The sequence below is a fragment of the Salarias fasciatus genome, chromosome 9 (assembly GCF_902148845.1).
Source record: "Salarias fasciatus chromosome 9, fSalaFa1.1, whole genome shotgun sequence".
NCBI lineage: Eukaryota > Metazoa > Chordata > Actinopteri > Blenniiformes > Blenniidae > Salarias > Salarias fasciatus.
The window spans coordinates 5,061,814-5,084,342 of record NC_043753.1 but is presented as its reverse complement, the minus strand read 5'-3'; the positions used below and the strand labels follow the sequence as shown (position 1 = coordinate 5,084,342).

Genomic DNA, 22,529 nt, shown 5'->3' with positions numbered 1-22,529 from the left:
GGCTCCTAGTAAAGGTATCTTATAGGTATTCTTACCCTTTTTTGCTGAAAAAAAAACACATTATCATCCGCCACCAATTACTTCCGGTGCAGCGAATGACCTGCAGTTCCGCCTGTGTCCAGAGTCCTGTATGAAGCATGAAGCTGAAGTTTGTGAGTCTCCAAAACCGCGCGAGACGCAGCAGTTCTCTGCTGTGTTGTTGTGTCTCACAGAGGAAATATTTCATTTCCCGCAGCAACAATGACTTCGGTTCAGGCTTTGGGAGAGTTTATCAGCGAGCGACTGACTGCTGCTGCTGTGGAAATATTCACCGTGTTTGAACAAACTATCGTCCAGTTCGAGGAGGAGATTGATCAACAACGCAGACTTTTGGAAACCAGCTTTAAACCTCAAACCAGCTTCAACAGAGCAGGTATGAAAAAGAGCAAATGAACACGTGAATGTGACTGGTGGAGGATCGATACATTTCTTATGAGGCTGCAGACAGAAATGAGGCTGCAGTTGTTTAAAGTGAAACAACAGGAGTGATTAAACCTTCAGCATTTAGGCAGCATCTGTATCAGAAACGGGAAACGGTGTTTGTGCTGTTTGCAAACGGAAGAAATAATTTATTTACACTCAGTCTGAGCTAGCATGCTAACGTTACTGTGGTTTGTGTAGTTTTTACTCTCCTCGACGTTCCAGTAAATCCTTCAGAACGGTGATGCATTCAGGTGTTGCTGGGACAAACATGACTGAACCACATCAAATTGGAAATTTCGCACGAGCGTTTCAGAGCAGAGAGGCTATATGTTGCGTTTCTTTAATTCTTTCAACCCCACGTCTACTGTCAATTTTTGTTGAAATGAGCGGACTCATTTTCTAAATGTTTCTATTTTAATTGTAACCTGTTCTGTCTCATAATGGAAGACTGAAGCGGCCATAATTTAAAGTAAATATAAAAATGGCTTAACAAGTAAATGTATATGCAAATAAAACGTACAAAATAATTTCTCACGAAAAAAACTATAACTTTTAATCTATATTTGTATAACCATTTTCAATTTATTTGATTTTTTTATTTCTTTCCTCAGTAATTTTTATGTGTTATTTTACTTTCACATATTTAATTTTCATCTGACATTTTGTTTATTTATTGACACTTTTTTTTTTATCTCCGGTCATCTATCGGATGGTTCGTCTGAAAATAAATTAACATTAAATATTTTTACAGAGCATGAAAGTTTTCATAATGAGGGGGCGTGGTTACTTGATTGACAGTTCTGCTCTGCAGTGATTGACATCATCATTAAGACTAAATTCTCCTCATTTTTCCACAGTCACTCAGTTTGTTGACTTGTTTTTATTAGTTGTTGGTTCACTGTAAGCATGTCTAGTTCCTGGATTAACTGCTCTTAAAGACCCCCAAAGGATTCCGTGATCCAGTATTTTCAGGCGTTTCATATGTAGTTTTAGCAGTAAATATGATGTATATTGTCCCCAAAACTTGGTCATCGTTTCTGAGGTGTTGTGGCCTCAATATGAAGTTTAATCAACTTTAATCTACCAACGTGGTTTGTTCTCCTGGCTCTTGTTGTCGGGTTCTGCCTATTTTGGGAGCAAGGTTGCTTCGTCCCTGTTTAATGCAGTCGACGGTTCTGTAGAAGACCGCTTTCCCGGTGTTGCTTTGGGACCTGCGTCAGACTGTCACGCTGGTCTTGGTCAAATGCATAAACATTGTAAACAGCATTATTATTGACAAGGAAATAAGAGGTTTACAGATGACGAACACATTGTCAGAGAACGCCACAGTCTCATCCATCACTGTAAAATCTTCACATCAGTGACTTTGTCTTGTTTCCCTCCAGAGAATCTACTGCAACACATCGGTGAGCAGGAGGAACATGAAGCTCCACACATTGAAGAGGAGGGGGATGTTGTTATTCAGGTGTTTGTTCCTGATGGTGAAAGAGAGAATTCACTCGACTCAGTCAGAGACTCGGCCACCCAGAGACTGACTGCTGCTGCTGTGGAAATATTCACCCTGTTTCAACAAATAATTGTCCAGTACGAGGAGGAGATTGATCGTCAGCGCAGACTGCTGGAAATCAACTGGAATCCTCAGATCAGGTTACACAGAACAGGTATGGAAAAGTGTGACTGAAGTCATGAATCTGACTGGTCTCCATCGTTAAGACAGAGTTTGGTTTATCCACAACAGACAGACAGAAGAGGGATTTGTGTCTGTTAGGTTTATAATATCTTTAATCACCGTCTTTCAGCAGAGTGGTGACTCAGAGGACCTTCACTCTTCTTCTCCACTCTCAACTTAAAGACCTATTCCAATGAAAATCATGTTTTTCATGTTGTTCACATGCTCATGCTGGAGGACACATCTTGAGAAAACTACACTCCAAATTACATTTGTGTATTTTTCATTCAAATCGCTGTGAACAATAATCAACATTAAAATGCAGAATCGAATAGATTGGATTTCTTAGGTCTCACACCCAGGAGGGGGGCGGTCCTCCGGGGCAACAGGGAGAGTGTGGAGCAGCACTGACTCCGCCCACAACCCGGAGACGAATTGCTAATGAGCTGCTGCAGCTCGAGAGTGGACAGTGGCACAGGTTTTGTGATTTTTGGCTAAAAGCTTTATAATCACACCTCTGAGAATGTTTTAAAATAGCAAAAAAAGAGGATCGAGTGGGACTTTAAACCCAGCCACACAGCGCCCCCTCTGGTGTGGAAGTCTAATCACAGCAAAAACACAGCATTGTGGATGTGTGAAATGAGAGAAGATGAGCAAAGAAACACCGCCTGGAAGCAGTTCATCCTAAAAAGTAATTGATAAGCAGCTAAAGGTGCTCAATAAGCAACAATGTAATGACTATATATTATTTTTGAAAAGATTTCAGGTTAACTGGCTGAGTAACAGCAGAAGTAATGTGACTAACCATGTGTTTTGAACTTTGTTGTCCCTGCAGAGCTTCCACAGGACCATGACTGCAGAGAGGAGCAGCTCTGCAAACAGAAGACAAACTACCGTCTGGAGCAGGAGGAACCAGATCCTCCACAGACTGAGGAACACGAGGAACTCGGTACCAGACAGAAGGGAGAGCAGATTATTTTGCAGTTTGAAAATGTTTCCCCTCTGATTCCTCCTGTTGAGGAGCACAGTGACCTGAGTGAACCAGAAGAAGATCCGGACACTGAGCAGTTCCTCTCTCAGGACTCTGAATTCCACCAAAAGCAGACGGACTCAGAACTAACGAGAAGAGCAGAGCTGAGAAACATCAGCATGTTTCACAGTTACTGTGTGTCAGAGAACCAGGCTGAATGTGAGGAAACATCTGGTGAACCTCTCGGGACAAAACCTAAATCATGTCGGAAGGTCCAAACAGTCACTGATAAGAACATACTTTGTGAAACTTGTGGCAGAAGTTTCAGCAGTCAGGCTAAATTGAACAGGCACATGAGAATTCACACCAGCGTGAAGTCGTTTTCTTGTGAAACCTGTGGGAAAAGTTTCAGAAGACAGAGTAGTTTTTTGGACCACACAAGAAGTCACACAGGCGAGCAGCCGTACTCTTGTGGAGCATGTGGGAAAAAATTCAACAGACAAAGTAGTTTTTTAGACCACACAAGAAGTCACACAGGTGAGAAGCCGTTTTGTTGTGAAACATGTGGGAAACGGTTTGGTCGACAGAGTTACCTGAAGGATCACAGAAAAATTCACACAGGCGAGAAGCCTTATTCCTGTGAAACATGTGGGAGAGGCTTCACTCGACTGACTGATATGAAGACTCACAGGAGAACCCACACAGGTGAGAAGCCGTATTGTTGTGAAACATGTGGGAAGACCTTCAGCCGGCGAAGTCCGTTTCTGGTCCACGCAAGAACTCACACAGGAGAGAAGCCGTATTCTTGTGAGACATGTGGGGAACGTTTCATTGGGCGGTGTCATTTGAAGCGTCACAGAGTAATTCACTTAAGTGAAAAACCGTCTACTTGTGAAACATGTGGGAAAAGTTTCAGTGAAGAGTGTCGTCTGAATCATCACACAGTAACTCACACAGATGTGAACCTGTATACCTGTGAAACATGTGGGAAAGGTTTCAGCCAAAAACGTCATTATTTGGTTCACAGAAGAATCCACACAGGTGAGAAGCCGTATTCTTGTGAAGCATGTGGGAAAACCTTCAACCAGAAGGCGAGTTATTTGATCCACAGAAGAACTCACACTGGTGAGAAGCCATATTCTTGTAAGGTATGTGGGAAATGTTTCGGTCAGTACAGTGGTTTGTTTGTCCACTTAAGAACTCACACAGGCGAGAAGCCATATTGTTGTAAAATATGTGGGAAACGTTTCAGTCAACACAATAGTTTGTTTGCCCACCTAAGAGTTCACACCGGTGAGAAGCCGTATTCTTGTGAAACGTGTGGGACTAGTTTTGGTAAGCGGTACACTTTGTTGGTCCACATGAGAACTCACACAGGCGAGAAGCCGTATTCCTGTGAAACCTGTGGGAAAAGTTTCAGTCAGAGCAGCACTTTGTCAGGCCACATGAGAACTCACACCGGTGAGAAGCCTGTCTTGTCAAACACGTGGGATAGGATTTTCTCATTGTAGATCATTGCTGAACTGCCTGGAAACTCAAAATAGATGAAGTCCTGAAGGACTCTGGGAGATCTCAGTCTGATGTCGTTCAATTTAACAGAAAAGTTCTTGATTTAAACACTGTTCAGACTCAGATTTTTTGTTTGCAGTTAAGAAATGGAAATAAAATATGATGAATCCAGTGGGTTTTGTTCTTCACTGTTTGTCGTTTTTAGTGAACAAATACAGATTCAGAGGTTTTATTGTCATTATCAAGCAAATAAATGTCACTGATATAAACTGATCATCAGCAGTAATGCAATTGGGTCATGAAAAACAAAAGAAGACACAGGGCTGGAAGTTAGAAAGTCCAAAATTGCTCTGTCCATGACAGTTGAAGTACAGAGTGCAGCATGTGTGGTGAGAAGACGTCCAGTGCTGCACCGTCAAAGCTGCAGTGGTGCAGCAATGTGCTGTGCAGGCTGAAGTCTATATTTTTGGTGAGTGCAACTAATTACCCAGTGCAATATTCTTGAACTTCTTTTCACCTTTTAAATTACCACCCTGCCCCTTTCTTTGTTTTTTTTTTTGTTTTTTTTTTATCGAGGCCTCTGCATTTATGTCTTTGACTTTTCCTTTAATGTTGCACTGTGGTGAGAGCTGCTTCTACTTTTAATTCCATTGTGCTCCTGATAATAGAAGAATTTCCATTCTGAGTCTGTTAGGAACGACTCCCAGATTTCTTTATAAGTTTAATGTTCCTCATTTATTCCGTAATACTCTGGAATACAGGCCCAAAATCCAATGACTGGTGAGAACATCCCCATTTTTGTCCCTGGCGCCCCCCCCACACACACACACACACACACACACCCAATTTGATGGCACACTTCCAATAACCCAGGCCAATTTTAATCATTATGTCATCTAACACTTGACATATTTCCTGGTAGTGTCTCACAGATTATGACCTATAAGTTGGTAGTTGTAACACAATAAAGATGGAAAGAAAAGAACAGTCCATTCATAAAAGAGCAACTATTTCAGGTGCAGCCTGCAGTTCCGGATATGTCCAGTAGGAGTCAGCATGAAGCTGAACATTGTCAGCCTCCAACACATGGAGAGAAGAAGCAGCAGCTCTCTGCTGTGTTGTTGTGTCTCTCAGAGGAAACATTTCATCTCCTGCAGCAACAATGACTTCAGTTCAGGCTTTGAGAGAGTTTATCAACGAGCGACTAACTGCTGCTGCTGGAGAAATATTCACCGTGTTTGAACAAACTATCGTCCAGTTCGAGGAGGAGATTGGTCGACAGAGAAAACTGCTGCAGATCAGTTTTAAACCTCAAATCAACTTTAGCAGAACAGGTATGAAAAAATTGTGAATTAACACGTGAATGTGACTGGTGGAAGATCGATAGATTTCCTTTGAAGTTGCAGACAGAAATGAGACTGCAGTTCTTGTTCAACGTGAAACAACAGGAGTGATTTTTAAACATGGCTCGCGTTATTGTCGCTCGCGTGGCTTTTTAACTGGAGTGGAAGTAATGAATTACAAGTACCCACATGGACTTAACAGGGGCGGGGTACGCGTGGGACATGTCCCCGACACTTCTCGTACCTTTGCCTTCATCCCCGCTCACTAGTTTAAGTTGTAGCAAACGTATAACCTCAGTTAAGGTATTTTTCCGAGCCGTCTTTAAAGGCACCATGAGTACACGTGCCCCGGCGCCAACTTTCGATGCAGAAAGCTGTAATTCCTGGGAAATTCCAGCAGGGGGCGATGATGTTTTCAGAAAGAACCCGAGTCCCATTAGAACCCGCTCAAAAATGCAAATAAACATAATGAAAGCCTGGTTTCAGAACATGTCCTGGTCTCTCTCTGTAGTTTCTACAGCAGTGTCGTCTTGACCAGGCTCTGATTTTCATACAAGTCGTCTGCTGATTTATTTTATTAGGTAAAGATTTTAATTAATTACCTGATCACAGCGCCTCCTGTCCACGTGTTGCAGTCATATGCCAGGCATGACCAATCAATCACATATACATCTGGTGTTTAATATGGAAAGCCTCTCGAGATTACAGAATGCTGTCCCACCAGGAATTTTTCGGTCTAAAAGACATCTATTTTACCAGTGGATATAAATACATCTCTTTATGTTAACTTTAACCAAACTATCCTACTGCAATCTAAAGCAAACGTTTTTTTCTAGCATTATCCAACGTTCAGAAATGTGTAAATGTGCAAAATATGCATGTTTTTAATTTATTTCACATTTTGAAACATACACTGGAATGACATGAAAGTGCAAACTCAAATATTTCCAAAAAATAAAATAAACTTTTATTCATGTTTTGAATATTGTAAGAAACTCACTCAAATTCCAACATAAAAGTACATAAATTAAACCAAATAGTACGTATTGGTAAAAGCCTTCAGAGTGAAGTCGAGACCCCAGCATTCACATTTTTGAGAAAGACTGATTTAAAACATTATTCTGATTTACCATTGGCCATCATACGTCCTGTTTCTCTCCAGTTTCCTCGGACATCATGTCGAAAGGCTCCAGAGTTTATTTTTTGGAGCCACTGTCCACTCTCAGCTTGGAGTTCTCCCCTGGAGTCGAGACTCTTTAACTCATCCAGGATGGACATTAGGGTCTCCACAACTACCCTCTGAAACTCTGAGAATAGCAGAAACAAAAATAACAATCACTGTCTTTCATAACTGCAGGTATGACCATTTTATATTAAATTATTTTCATTCTTTGAATGTTAGTTCCTTTCTTAGTTTTCTCCACCATGGGGTTGTCATATAGCCTCATGAACCAGACCCGCCCACTCCTCATCCACATTGGATTTGGACTTGGGCGGATGAGGAGTGGGCGGGGCTAGTTTGCGAGGCAAATTGTCATACATCCTCTTTCTAGATGGTAAATTAAAGAATAAAACAGTATCTTAATTTAGTTGTTGTACATATCAAATAACATTACTTTTTTTTAAGTTTAAAATAGTTCTGTCTATAAATAAATTATTTTTTCTAAACAGTCAATGGGTGGGACCTGAACTCAATTTCTGAAAACAAATTCAAACACTGAGCATCTCAGACAGAACAGCTCGGGCTGGAGGTGACGGACGTCCGATTCTGAGAGGAAGTTTCTGTGATATTATGGTGGCACCTTGGAGAGAACAGGGATTGTGGGACATTGTTCCGGGGGTTGATTTCTGGGTCCAGTGTGACTGTTTCCTGTTCTGCGTTTGTTTTGTTTTATCATGATCCCTTTCTGTTCAGTGATCATTGTGTTGCTCTGGTGGATTTTGGTGAACTGTGTGACACTGGGAGTGCAGCCAGGGTTGCCAGATCTGACTCAATGTTTCCAGCCCAAACACCACGTAAAACCTGTTCAACTCAACAAAAACCAGCCCAAATCTCAATCATAGAAACTGATGTTAAAACTGTAAAACTCTTATTTGCTTGATGAAGAACACATCATAAGGACACAGCTACACTAAATGAACAAAGACTAAGGCAGCACAAACAGTGTAAGCACACAACAGTCAGTGCACAAACCTGGTCACGTTTCTCATTCTTTTCATTTCTGGCTCATGGGTTCAAAAATACAACAACTGGATATTTCTCACTAATGTTTCCAAGCCCAGAGAAGCTAATCCAGACAAACCCCACAGCGACTGTCACTTTTCTTGAAATTTGACTTTTTCCGATCTCGATGTTTCTGTTTTAAATGTACCCTGTCCTGTCTCATCATCCATCTCTGTAAAATCTTCACATCAGTGACTTTTGTGTTGTTTCCCTCCAGAGAATCTACTGCAACACTCTGCTGAGCAGAAGACGATCTCCAGCCTGGAGCCGGAGGAACATGAAGCTCCACACGTTGGAGAGGTGGAGGATCTTGTTAAGGCGTCTGTTCCTGATGGTGAAAGAGAGAATTCCCTCGACTCTGTGAGAGACTCGACCACCCAGAGACTGACTGCTGCTGCTGGGGAAATATTCACCCTGTTTCAACAAACGATCGTCCAGTACGAGGAGGAGATTGATCGTCAGCTCAGACTGCTGGAAATCAACTGGAATCCTCAAATCAAGTTACACAGAACAGGTATGAAAAAGTGTGAATGAACACATGAATGTGACTGGTGGAGGATCTCCATCATACTGGCTGCATTTGGTTCATCCACCACAGACACAAGCAGGACTTGTGTCTGTTATGTTTATATCTTTAATCACTTTTTTTCAGTAAAGTCCAAATGCACTCACTCTTCTTCTCCACTCTTAACTTAAACTAAACCAAACAGCGCCGCCTCTGGTGTGGAAGTATAATCACAGCAAAAACAGCAGTGTGAATATGAAAACGGATGAATGAATATACCACCCAGAAACAGTTCTACCTAAAAGTAATCATTCAGCAGCTGAGGGTGTTCAACGAGCAACCATGACTGTGTGTTCTTTTTGAAAGTTGACAGTGTTCAGATTCACTGCTTGAGTGCTGCTTTTGTGAAGCTGGAACTGCAGAAGTAGTGTGACAAACTTATTATTCTGTACTTTTTTGTCCCTGCAGAGCTTCCACAGCACCGTGACTGCAGAGAGGAGCAGCTCTGCAAACAGAAGACAAACTACCGTCTGGAGCAGGAGGAACCAGAACAGCACAGTGACCTGAGTGAACCAGAAGAAGATCCGGACACTGAGCACTTCCTCTCTCAGGACTCGGGAGTCCACCAAAAGCAGACGGACTCAGAATTAACTAGAAGAGCAGAGCTGAGAAACATCAGCATGTTTCACAGCTACTGTGTGTCAGAGAACCAGGCTGAATGTGAGGAAACATCTGGTGAACCTGTCACAACAAAACCTAAATCATGTCGGAAGGTTGGAAGAGCCAAAAATAAGATAATTTGTGAAACGTGTGGCAGAAGTTTCAGCTGTCAGGGTTATTTTAAAAAACACTTGAGGACTCACACAGGTGAGAAACCGTTTTCTTGTGAAACCTGTCGGAAAAGTTTCAGTCAAAGCGGTAATTTTTTGCGCCACATGAGAACTCACACAAATAAGCCTTATTCTTGTGAAACATGTCGAAAGAGTTTCCGTGAACTCGGTAAACTTTTGTGCCACATGAAAATTCACACAGTTGAGAAGCTGTATTCTTGTGAAACATGCGGCAAAGGTTTCAGTCATAACAGCGGTTTGTTTCGCCACAAGAAAATTCACAGTGACGGTGTGAAAAACGTTCCCGTGTCAGAGAAGCAGGCTGAGTGTGAAAACCTTCTCTCTGTACAAACATCTGGTGAAACTGTCAGTCACAAACATAGATTATGTCAGGAAGTAGAAACGGCCACTGATGAGAAAATAATTTGTGAAACATGTGGCAAAAGTTTCAGTACGCGAAGTAATTTTTTGGTCCACATGAGAATCCACACGGGTGAGAAGCCGTATTCTTGTGAAACTTGTGGGAGACATTTCAGAAGACTGACTGATTTGCGCAGTCACAGAAAAACTCACACAGGCGAGAAGCCACATTCTTGTATAATATGTGGAAAAGGTTTCATTAAACGAGCTAATTTCTTGCTCCACACAAGAACTCACACAGGTGAGAGGCCATATTCCTGTGAAACATGTGGGAAAAGGTTCACTAGTCAGTGTCATTTGAAGTGTCACAGAACAATTCACACAGGCGAGAAGCTGTATTCCTGTGCAACATGTGGGAAAAGTTTCAGTCAAAAAGCTCATTTTTTAGTCCACTCAAGAACTCACACAGACGAGAAGCCGTATTCTTGTGACACATGTGGGAAAGGTTTCATTCAACAAGGTAATTTTTTAGTCCACATGAGAACTCACACAGGAGAGAAGCCGTATTCATGTAAAATATGTGGGAAATGTTTCAGTCAGAACAGTAGTTTGAGCGTGCACGTGAGAACTCACACCGGTGAGAAGCCGTATCCGTGTGAAACGTGTGGGAAACGTTTCAGTCACAAGGTTGGTTTGTTGCTCCATGTGAGAGTTCACACCGGTGAGAAGCCGTATTCTTGTGAAACATGTGGGACTCGTTTTGGACGGCGATACACTCTACTGGTGCACATGAGAACTCACACAGGCGAGAAGCCGTATTCCTGTGAAACCTGTGGGAAAAGTTTCAGTCAGAGCAGCACTTTGGCTGGCCACATGAGAACTCACCGGTGAGAAGCCTGACAGAGGCCGTCTTGTTAAACATGTGGGACAGGATTTCTCATCTCCCCTGAACACTCACAATAGATGAAGCCATGAAGGACTCTGAGGGAGATCTCATTCTGGAAGTCCAGCTTAAACCCAAAATCACAAGATTATCATCCAGTTCAAAGGAAATGTTACTGATTTTAACACTGTTGAGGCTTTGCTTTGGGACAATTTTTGTTTATGATCTGTCACATATCTGAACTTTCAAGAAGTGTTAATAAAAAATTAATCCAGTGGATTTTTTTTTCTTCAGCATTTCTCTTTCAGTCAACCGTAATTTAACTTTCACCTCTTGAGGTGCTTTATAGTTAATAAAAATACTTTTTGCTTCCATTCAACACATGCCTGCTGACATCCAATGTCTGCAAAGTTTTATGAAATGTGAAATGTTTAAAGCATGTTTTACTGTTTGCATTCATCAACATGTCATGCATTTATCAAAACAGAAGGTTTATTTGAGACAATGTATAAAAACATACATACATGCATTGTCGTGGACTTCCTAGGACCTTGGGCCAGGGGTGGCTCGACCGGATGACTCAGAACCTTCTGGTAGAATTCTTCAGCTTTGCCAAGAACAGTGAAGACTTGACTCAAAAATCAGATGCACCCCTCAGACTTGGCTGCAGATGAATTTTAATCCCGTAGCGGTCAGGAACCGGTTCCAGACTGATTTTACAGTATCTTAGTCCTGCCCTCGACACGCTTTTCATTTTTTTGGAACCTTTTGCACCTGTTTGGCAATAGCCGTGTCTCCTGCTTTGTCTGCCTGTTTACCCTTTTTCTAATGGCAGCGTTCTGGGACAGGTCCAGTCAGGAACACTCACTTCCAGCTGAGTCCTTTCCTGCCTGATTTCATGTCCCTGGTGACACAATTAAAGTCGTTGGAAAAACCATTTTCATTTTTTAAAAACGAAAAGAAACATTCAGTTTTATAATTATTATTATTATTACATGATTATATTACATTGCAAGTCACACAGTTATGAGTTCACACTTTCTGTTAAAGTGATCCTGCTTTACTCCGCGCCTTATTTCAACCCTTCACAGCCTTTTGCTCTGTGTCTGAGTTTTCTCCACATGTCAGAGCAAATCCTTCTGCAACATACATGTTTTTTTCCCACCAGTATAATCTTCATTATTTCACCCTGAAACATCCTAAACACTGAGGAGCAAACATACAAGAATACATCAAACACAAAAAATACATTTGAAAAAATGTGATTGAAAGGCATTCAGCACATCACCAACATCATCAGCTGCTTCTACTTTTAATTCCATTTTGCTCATGAAATGACAGAAATTCTGATTCTGGTTCTGTTAGGATTTTTGTATCTGTGTCTATGTTCCAATGTATTCCATAATAGTCTACTTGATGAGACACTACCAGTTATTCAGGCCATTTTTAAAAATTGTCATGTCACCTAACACTTTCTGTATTTACTGTTGGTGTCTCACAAATTTTGATCAATAAGTTGATAGTTGTTTAAAAAAAATTAATTGAAAAGAGATCCCCAACTACCGGTATTTCAGGTGCTGCTGATAGCCTGCAGTTCCCCCTGTGTCCAGTAGGAGTCAGTATGAAGCTGAACATTGTTTGTGAGCCTCCAACACATGGAGAGAAGAAGCAGCAGCTCTCTGCTGTGTTGTTGTGTCTCTCAGATGAAATGTTTCGTCTCCTGCAGCAAAAATGACTTCAGTTCAGGCTTTGAGAGAGTTTATCAACGAGCGACTGACTGCTGCTGCTGGAGAAATATTCACCGTGTTTGAACAAACTATCGTCCAGTTCGAGGAGGAGATTGATCGACAACGCAGACCTTTGGAAACCAGCTTCAACAGAGCAGGTATGAAAAAGTGTGAATGAACAGGTGAATGTGGCTGGTGGAGGATCGATGCATTTCTTCTGAAGCTGCAGACAGAAACGAGGCTGCAGTTCTAGTTCAGAGTGAAACAACAGGAGTGATTTTAAAGCAGAAAGCTCTTCACGGAAGCTTAAGTTAGCTTTCGAATCACTGCGGTCAAGTGAGCCTACACTTCTTAGCCCGCAGTCAAATGAGCCGCACGTTCACTAGCTGTGCGCAAATACACCGAGCATTACGGTAACACCGTTCCAAAACCCATTTAAAAAAAAGTGGAGCAGTACGGAACACAGCTCACTGCATGTAATACATTATATATTGATGATTATTATATATTACTGCACTTCATAAATTATATATTACTTTCATAAACACTATGAAGTATGAGTACTGTGTACTTTTACTCTCAGTTGTTGCCAAAGTTCATTAGACATAGTAACACAAGCCATTGTTATCTGACTTTGAAGTGCATTAAAATCCTGTTTTTCAATAAGTAGTCCACGACATCAGTAGTGCTGGACTTAATACATTACAAATTACTTGCACAAGTACTATGAAGTACTATTACTGTACTATTACTGTACTACTGTACTTTTCCTGTAATTTGTCGCCAAAGTTCCCTGTTGTTGTAAATGAAAGCCATTGTCGCCTGACTTTGAAGTGCAATAAAATCCTTTTTTTCGATAAGTAGTCCACAAAATCAGTACTGCTGGACTTAGTACATTACATATTACTTGTGCAATGACTATGAAGTACTTTTACTGTGTACTTTTCCTGTAATTCATTGCCAAAGTTCCCTGTTGATGTGAATAAAAGCCATTTTCACCTAACTTTGAAGTGCAATAAAATCCTTTTTTTCAATAAGTAGTCCACGAAATCAGTACTGCTGGACTAAATGCATTACAAATTACTTGCACAAGTACTATGAAGTACTATTACTGTGTACTTTTCCTGTAATTTGTCGCCAAAGTTCCCTGTTGTTGTAAATAAAAGCCAATTTCGCCCGACTTTGAAGTGCAATAAAATCCTTTTTTTTAATAAGTAGCCAAAGAAATCGGTACTGCTGGACTTAGTACATTACATATTACTTGTGCAATGACTATGAAGTACTATTACTGTGTAGTTTTCCTGGAATTGATTACCAAAGTTCCCTGTTGTTGTAAATAAAAGCCAATTTCGCCTGACTTTGAAGTGCATTAAAATCCTTTTTTTCAATAAGTAGTCCACGACATCAGTACTGCTGGACTTAATACATTACAAATTACTTGCACAAGTACTATGAAGTACTATTACTGTGTACTTTTCCTGTAATTTGTCGCCAAAGTTCCCTGTTGTTGTAAATGAAAGCCATTGTCGCCTGACTTTGAAGTGCAATAAAATCCTTTTTTTCGATAAGTAGTCCACAAAATCAGTACTGCTGGACTTAGTACATTACATATTACTTGTGCAATGACTATGAAGTACTTTTACTGTGTACTTTTCCTGTAATTCATTGCCAAAGTTCCCTGTTGATGTGAATAAAAGCCATTTTCACCTAACTTTGAAGTGCAATAAAATCCTTCTTTTCAATAAGTAGTCCATGAAATCAGTACTGCTGGACTTAGTACATTACATATTACTTGTGCAATGACTATGAAGTACTATTACTGTGTAGTTTTCCTGGAATTCATTGCCAAAGTTCCCCGTTGTTGTAAATGAAAGCCAATTTCGCCCGACTTTGAAGTACATTAAAATCCTTTTTTCAATAAGTAGTGCACGAAATCAGTACTGCTAGACTTAGTGCATTACACATTACTTGTGCAATGACTATGAAGTACTATTACTGTGTACTTTTCCTGTAATTTGTCGCCAAAGTTCCCCGCTGTTGTAAATAAAAGCCAATTTCGCCCGACTTTGAAGTGCAATAAAATCCTTTTTTTCAATAAGTAGTTCACAAAATCAGTACTGCTGGACTTAACACATTACATATTACTTGTACAAGGACTTTGAAGTATTTTTACAGTGTACTTTTCCTGTAATGTGTCACCAAAGTTACCCGTTGTTGTAAATAAAAGCCAATTTCGCCCGACTTTGAAGTGCAATAAAATCCTTTTTTTTAATAAGTAGTCCACAAAATCAGTACTGCTGGACTTAGTACATTACATATTACTTGTACAAGTACTGTGAAGTACTTTTACTGTGGACTTTTCCTGTCATTTGTCACCAAAGTCAGGCAAAATTGGCTTTTATTTACAACAGGGAACTTTGGCAATGAATTCCAGGAAAACTACACAGTAATAGTACTTCATAGTACTTGTGCAAGTAATTTGTAATGTGTTAAGTCCAGCAGTACTGATGTCATGGACTACTTATTGAAAAAAAGGATTTTAATGCACTACAAATTTGGGCCAAAATTAGCTTTTATTCACACCTACAGGGAGCTTTGGTGACACATTACAGGAAAAGTACACAGTAAAAATACTTCAAAGTCCTTGTACAAGTAATATGTAATGTGTTAAGTCCAGCAGTACTGATTTCGTGTACTACTTATTGAAAAAAGGATTTTAATGTACTTCAAAGTCGGGCGAAATTGGCTTTTATTTACAACAACGGGGAACTTTGGCATTGAATTCCAGGAAAACTACACAGTCATAGTACTTCATAGTCATTGTACAAGTAATATATAATGTACTAAGTCCAGCAGTACTGATTTCATGGACTACTTATTGAAAAGAAGGATTTTATTGCACTTCAAAGTTAGGTGAAAATGGCTTTTATTCACATCAACAGGGAACTTTGGCAATGAATTACAGGAAAAGTACACAGTAAAAGTACTTCATAGTCATTGCACAAGTAATATGTAATGTACTAAGTCCAGCAGTACTGATTTTGTGGACTACTTATCGAAAAAAAGGATTTTATTGCACTTCAAAGTCAGGCGACAATGGCTTTCATTTACAACAACAGGGAACTTTGGCGACAAATTACAGGAAAAGTACACAGTAATAGTACTTCATAGTACTTGTGCAAGTAATTTGTAATGTATTAAGTCCAGCAGTACTGATGTCGTGGACTACTTATTGAAAAAAAGGATTTTAATGCACTTCAAAGTCAGGCGAAATTGGCTTTTATTTACAACAACAGGGAACTTTGGCAATGAATTCCAGGAAAACTTCACAGTAATAGTGCTTCATAGTCATTGCACAAGTAATATGTAATGTACTAAGTCCAGCAGTACTGATTTCTTTGACTACTTATTAAAAAAAAGGATTTTATTGCACTTCAAAGTTGGGCGAAATTGGCTTTTATTTACAACAACAGGGAACTTTGGCGACAAATTACAGGAAAAGTACACAGTAATAGTACTTCATAGTACTTGTGCAAGTACTTTGTAATGTATTAAGTCCAGCACTACTGATGTCGTGGACTACTTATTGAAAAACAGGATTTTAATGCACTTCAAAGTCAGATAACAATGGCTTGTGTTACTATGTCTAATGAACTTTGGCAACAAATGAGAGTAAAAGTACACAGTACTCATACTTCATAGTGTTTATGAAAGTAATATATAATTTATGAAGTGCAGTAATATATAATCATCAATATATAATGTATTACATGCAGTGAGCTGTGTTCCGTACTGCTCCACTTTTTTTTAAATGGGTTTTGGAACGGTGTTACCGTAATGCTCGGTGTATTTGCGCACAGCTAGTGAACGTGCGGCTCATTTGACTGCGGGCTAAGAAGTGTAGGCTCACTTGACCGCAGTTTCGAATCGTCGCTTCCGATCCGGGACAGTCAAGGGGGAAAAAAATCATAATTTATCATGTTTAGCGGCTGTTTTTCCATTTTTATACTATTTTTTGATAAAAACATGTTAAACATTTTAGTTGAGACCATATTGAATCTGTAGAACATGTATTCTATTTGTGAAAATGATTGTTTCAAAGTCATCTTCATAGTTAGAGCACATTGGACCAGGTCCAGACAGAAGACCACGATTATCAAATCTAAACTAGATTATCCTGAACATTCAAAAAAAATTTGCTTTATATTTGTGAATCCTGATTTGGATTTGTGAAAATGAAAAAAGTGCATAGTTAACTGTTTTTTCAGAGGTAGACCGCTTTGGACTAGGTCCAGATCAAAAACTGTTTACCTGCACTTGTCAAATCTGGACGACATCAATCTGCAGGTGCCAAACATTCGTACTGTTTCAGATTTGTAAAACTTTTATTGGATTTGTTCAAATGAAAAAGAAAGAAAAAAAAAAAAAACGTAAATGACTGTATTTTTCATAGGAATCCCACTTTGGACCAGGTCCAGATTGAAAGCCTCCATACTTACACTTCTCCAATCTGGACGAGATTATCTAACGGGGGCAAAAAATTTCAAAACTCACTGTCAGATTCATAAAGCCTTTATTGGAAATGCAAAAATGGCACCATTCACATTTTGCTGTTGCATGTGTAGAAAATTAAATCTTCAATGTCATTTACTTTTTCATTTGAATTAAGCCACAGAATAAACAGTCTTAAAGGTGAAGATAAAAATGCAGTTTTGGTTAATATTAATTTTATTTATGAGTCAAAAAATGCAGTTTCATCCTTTCATCCCCTCTGTGACGATTTTGAAATACTGATTCAGATCATGACAGATGTTTCCAAGTGGTAACTGTTACTTTCAAACTCCTGGTGCTCTGTAGCCTCTGGACAGGCGTGAAGCAGATGATCTGTTGCTGTTGTTTGGAGAGACTCAGAGGATTTTGAATGACGCTCTGTGATGCTGGAAGCCCAGTAGCTGTGAACGCTGCTCTCACATCTGTGGACGACATTTTGTCTCCTTCAAATATATTCATCAAAGTAGCAGGAAAAAACTCAAATATTGTCGCTCTGTTCATCTGGCAGTGATGTGCGAGCGTTGAAATGCTTCATTAACAGCGGTGTGCTCGACAGAGCAGCGGACCTGTGGTCCATTGAGATGACTATCAAAATAAGAGCATTAAACTTTTACATTTCCTTGGACGACCTTTGAACAACCTGAAGTGCTGGACTGCTGAGTGGACGCTCAGAACAAGAGGCGTTCACGGCGGCTCAGCGATGGAAGAAACCGTAATCGCTATGATTTTGGTTCCTTGTCGTCAACAGGGTGTATCCACAACATTTTGCAATTTTTGCCAACAGCAGTCTGGCGCCTCCATCCCTCCACCTCTCCCACCGGTACAAGCTGAGAAGAGGGAAGAGGGAAGGCATGACTGGGTTTAACACAGCTGACTGTAATCAACCAATCAATTGAACGCCTCTCCTCCCCTTTTAAATGCTCTGTGGTGCGAAAACGCAGCGCAACTCCACCTTCCATCACCGTGGACCAAGACAGCAGCAGCAGCAGCTGCAGGCGGTCAAAATGTCTCCCAGGAGGAAACTGTAGTTCCCAATATATATTTAAACCCAGCATGATAAAGACGAGTGTTGTGGACAGATCAGAACATAAACTGTTTAATGGCAGTGAAATCAGAAGCTCCTCTGCTGAAATGACACGTTTTCATTGTTTGCGTGTGAAATCTCAGTGCTGCTGCACAGATATACAGACGTGGTTGGAGGTGGCGAGCTTTCAGCGCACTTTTTTCACACGAAATTGTCACTGCACTAAGCTGAACCTGTCAACACCTCCCCCTGGTGTGCGTCCGCACCCGTCTTTTGGCTTTGCTCGTGTTGCGTCTGTCCTCAGTCTGGGCTAACATGCTAACGTTATTGTAGTTAGTGGAGCTTTTATGGGACACATTAAATACAGATACATTTCACTGAATCCTTCAGGATATTGATAAATTCAAGTGTTGCTGGGACAAACATGTCTGAACCACATCGAAGTGGACACTTCCCATTAACGTCTCAGAGAAGCTAATGTTCCATCCAAAAAGTTTTCTTATTTTTTTCTTGAAACCCCACAGTGACCGTCAGTTTTCTTGAAATGAGTAAATGTTGGTATTTTAAATGTAGCCTGTCCTGTCCTGTCCTGTCCTGTCCTCCAGAGAGTCCACAGCAACACATTGTTGAGCAGAAGACGATCTCCAGCCTGAAGCAGGAGGAACATGAAGCTCCACACATTAAAGAGGAGGAGGATCCTGTTGAGGCGTCTGTTCCTGATGGTGAAAGAGAGAATTCCCTCCACTCTGTGAGAGACTCGACCACCCAGAGACTGACTGCTGCTGCTGTGGAAATATTCACCCTGTTTCAACAAACGATCGTCCAGTACAAGGAGGAGATTGATCGTCAGCGCAGACTGCTGGAAATCACCTGGAATCCTCAAATCCAGCTACACAGAACAGGTATGGAAACGTGTGAATGAACACATGAATCTGACTGGTGGAGGATCTCCATCGTCATGTGTTTGGTTCATCCACCACAGACACAAGCAGGATTTTTTGTCTGTTATGTTCATGATGTCTTTAGTCACCTTGTTTAAGCAACCTGGTGAACCTGGTGAAATGCACTCACTCTTCTTTCCCACCTCTTCTTCCCAACTTCAACTCAAACAAACAGCGCCGCCTCTGGTGTGGTGTGTTTAAAGTTGTAACTGTAGAAGTAATGTGACTAACTCTTTAATGTTGTTCTGTTTTGTCCCTGCAGGGCGGCCACAACACCGTGACTGCAGGAAGAAGCAGCTTTTTAAACAAGAAAAAAACGACTGTCTGAAGCAGGAAGAACCAGAACCTCAACAGATTGAGGAACACGAGGAACTCGGTACCAGACAGAAGAGAGAGCAGCTGATTGTGCATTTTGAAAATGGTTCCTTTCTGATTCCTCCTGTTGAGGAGCACAGTGACCTGAGTGAACCAGAAGAAGCACCGGACACTGAGCAGTTCCTCTCTCAGGACTCTGAAGTCAAACAAAAGGAGACCGACTCAGAACTAATGAGAAGAGCAGAGCTGAGAAACATCAGCATGTTTCACAGTTACTGTTCGACCAGCGTTCCCGTGTCAGAGAAGCAGACTGAATGTGAAAAGCGTCCTGAAAAGAGTCCTGAAAAGCCTCCTGAGAAGCTCATCTGTGAAACATGTGGCAGAATTTTGAGCAATCAGGCTAGTTTCAAGAAACACATGAAAATACACACAGCTGAGAAGCCGTACTCTTGTAAAATATGTGGGAAACGTTTCCTTGAAAACTGTAATTTTTTGCGCCACATGAAAGTTCACACAGTTACCAAGCCATATTTCTGTGAAACGTGTCGGAAGGGTTTCCGTGCGCACAGTACGCTTCTGTTCCACCAGAAAGTCCACGCAGCTGAGAAGCCGTTGTCTTGTGAAACATGTGGGAAAAGTTTCAGTGAAGACATTCACTATATACACCACGTGAGAACTCACACAAATAAGCCGTACTCTTGTGAAACATGTCGGAAGAGTTTCCGTGAACACAGTAAGCTTTTGCACCACATGAAAACTCACAAAGTTAAGAAGCCGTTCACTTGTGAAACATGCGGCAAAGGTTTCAGTCATAACAGTAGTCTGTTTCGCCACATGAAAATTCACAGTGACGGTGTGAAGAACGTTCCTGCGTCAGAGAAGCAGGCTGAATGTGAAACGCCTCTCTCTGTGCAAACATCTGGTGAAACTGTCCGTCACAAACATGAATCAGGAATGAATCAGGAAGTAGAAACGGCCACTGATGAGAAAATTTGTCAAACATGTGGCAAAAGTTTCAGTACGCGAAGTAATTTTTTGGTCCACATGAGAATCCACACAGGTGAGAAGCCGTATTCTTGTGAAACATGTGGGAAAAGTTTCAGACAACGGCGTTATTTGAGGTGTCACAGAAGAATCCACACAGGTGAGAAGCCGTATTCTTGTGAAACTTGTGGGAGACATTTCAAAGGAAGCATTGATTTGTGGAATCACAGAAAAACTCACACAGATAAGAAGCCACATTCTTGTACAATATGCGGCAAAGGTTTCATTAAACGAGCTAATTTCTTGCTCCACACAAGAACTCACACAGGTGAGAGGCCATATTCCTGTGAAACATGTGGGAAAGGTTTCTTTGGTAAGTGTCATCTGAAGCGTCACAGTATAATCCACACAGGTGAGAAGCCTTATTCCTGTGAAACATGTGGGAAAAGTTTCAGCCAACATTGTCAACTTTTGACCCACCAAATAAGTCACACAGGTTGTAAGCCGTATTCTTGTGAAACATGTGGGAAAGGTTTCATTCAACAAGGTAATTTTTTAGTCCACATGAGGACTCACACAGGAGAGAAGCCGTATTCATGTAAAATATGTGGGAAATGTTTCAGTCAGAACAGTAGTTTGAGCGTGCACGTGAGAACTCACACCGGTGAGAAGCCGTATCCGTGTGAAACGTGTGGGAAACGTTTCAGTCACAAGGTTGGTTTGTTGCTCCATGTGAGAGTTCACACCGGTGAGAAGCCGTATTCTTGTGAAACATGTGGGACTCGTTTTGGACGGCGATACACTCTACTGGTGCACATGAGAACTCACACAGGCGAGAAGCCGTATTCCTGTGAAACCTGTGGGAAAAGTTTCAGTCAGAGCAGCACTTTGGCTGGCCACATGAGAACTCACAGGTGAGAAGCCTGACAGAGGCCGTCTTGTTAAACATGTTGGACAGGATTTCTCATCAGAGATCATTGCTGAACCGCCTGAACACTGAAGGACTCTGGGAGATTTCATTCTGGGAGTCCAGCTGAGCCTAAAATTACAAGATATCCAGTTTAAAGGAAACGTTACTGATTTTAACACTGTTGAGGCTTTGCTTCGGGAGAGTTTCTGTTTATGATCTGTCACAAATGTGAACTTTCAAGAAATGCTAATAAAAAATTATTCCAATGATTTTTTTTCTTTAGTGTTTCTCTTTTAAATTTTGAGTTATTTGTGTTTCATTGGAAATTATACTTCCATGCTGTGCTTCTATTTAACACATGCCTGCTGACATCCAGTGTCTGCAAGTGTTTCTGGAATGCAATATATTTAGAAACATGTCATTAAACTGTTTAGATTCATCAATGCTTGTCTTCCATTTCTCAGAAGTGAAGGTTCATTTGAAACAATCCATTAAAGCAAGATGTTTTCTTTTTTCCAATATAATCTTTATTTCCACATAACATCCTTAGTATGGAGAAGCAAAGATAAATACTGTAAGTGCATCAAAGGGGGTCCAGCACATCACCAACATCAGATCCAGCAGCTCATCACAGTCTCTGGGGACGATTCACTGATCCAGGAGCTCAGTCAGAGGGTGACAGTCGGACCCCACCTGTGTTCAGCTTTGAGGAGTCAGAAACACGGCTCAGAACCTGACCAGCCGGCTTCTCCCATCTCTGGAAGAGATCCACCACACCTGCTGCTGAGGAGAGACCGCAGCGTCATGAGGGACTCCTCACTACCTGGGCAACATTTTTTTTTTAACTCCTACCCCAAGAGAGCCATTTCAGGGCAATAAAGACAAAAATAAGTATACTAAGCTGTTTTTCTGAGAACTGTTGTTGTCCTGAACACCTGAGATCCTCTGATCTGTGCAGATCTGCCAGTTTGTACAAGTGCATTTATCTAGTGCAGTATTACTGAATTTCTTTTTGCCTTGTAAACCCCACCCCTCCCCCACCCCCTTATACAGAGGCCTGCCTGTACATATATTTAATATTTATGTCTTTACACTTTTGATGATTTCCAAAATTATTCCTGTGCACCTTTACTACTGGTTATAGTAGTATTGCTGCCGTAGCCTCATTAAGACGTTCAAATTTGAAAATTGTCTTTTTCCTCCTTGTCTCACTACACCACATTTTTGAAAATGAAACTGAAACTTCAGCTGAAACGGTCGAGGGGGCGTGTTTCTGACTGCCGACTTGACTGTATCCCGCGGGCGGTGCCGAGTTGGCCAGG

The 22,529-nt window shown here is 40.9% G+C and overlaps 3 protein-coding genes across 5 annotated transcripts in view; all 3 read left to right on the top strand.

The window, feature by feature from the left end:
• The window catches only part of LOC115393914 (NLR family CARD domain-containing protein 3-like), a 167,707-nt gene that overhangs the window by 117,063 nt on the left and 28,115 nt on the right, over positions 1 to 22,529 (top strand). The gene's annotated exons all lie outside the window — the stretch shown is intronic.
• LOC115393918 (zinc finger protein 883-like) lies at positions 125 to 4,761 on the top strand. Of its 2 annotated transcripts, XM_030099026.1 has the most exons (4): positions 125 to 412; positions 1,848 to 2,123; positions 2,967 to 3,554; positions 3,639 to 4,761. In XM_030099026.1, exons 1-4 carry the CDS (start codon positions 241 to 243, stop codon positions 4,610 to 4,612), a joined length of 2,010 nt encoding a protein of 669 aa, XP_029954886.1. In that variant the 5' UTR covers positions 125 to 240; the 3' UTR covers positions 4,613 to 4,761. The 2 variants fall into 2 exon arrangements, with proteins under 2 accessions (XP_029954886.1, XP_029954885.1); XM_030099025.1 differs by having other exon boundaries at positions 2,967 to 4,761.
• On the top strand, positions 12,436 to 21,448 carry LOC115393917 (gastrula zinc finger protein XlCGF57.1-like). Of its 2 annotated transcripts, none has more exons than XM_030099023.1 (4): positions 12,436 to 12,640; positions 18,663 to 18,959; positions 19,261 to 20,434; positions 20,939 to 21,448. In XM_030099023.1, the coding sequence occupies exons 1-4, from the start codon at positions 12,487 to 12,489 to the stop codon at positions 21,213 to 21,215; spliced, it is 1,902 nt and encodes a 633-aa protein (XP_029954883.1). In that variant the 5' UTR covers positions 12,436 to 12,486; the 3' UTR covers positions 21,216 to 21,448. The 2 variants fall into 2 exon arrangements, with proteins under 2 accessions (XP_029954883.1, XP_029954882.1); XM_030099022.1 differs by having other exon boundaries at positions 19,261 to 20,661; positions 20,830 to 21,448.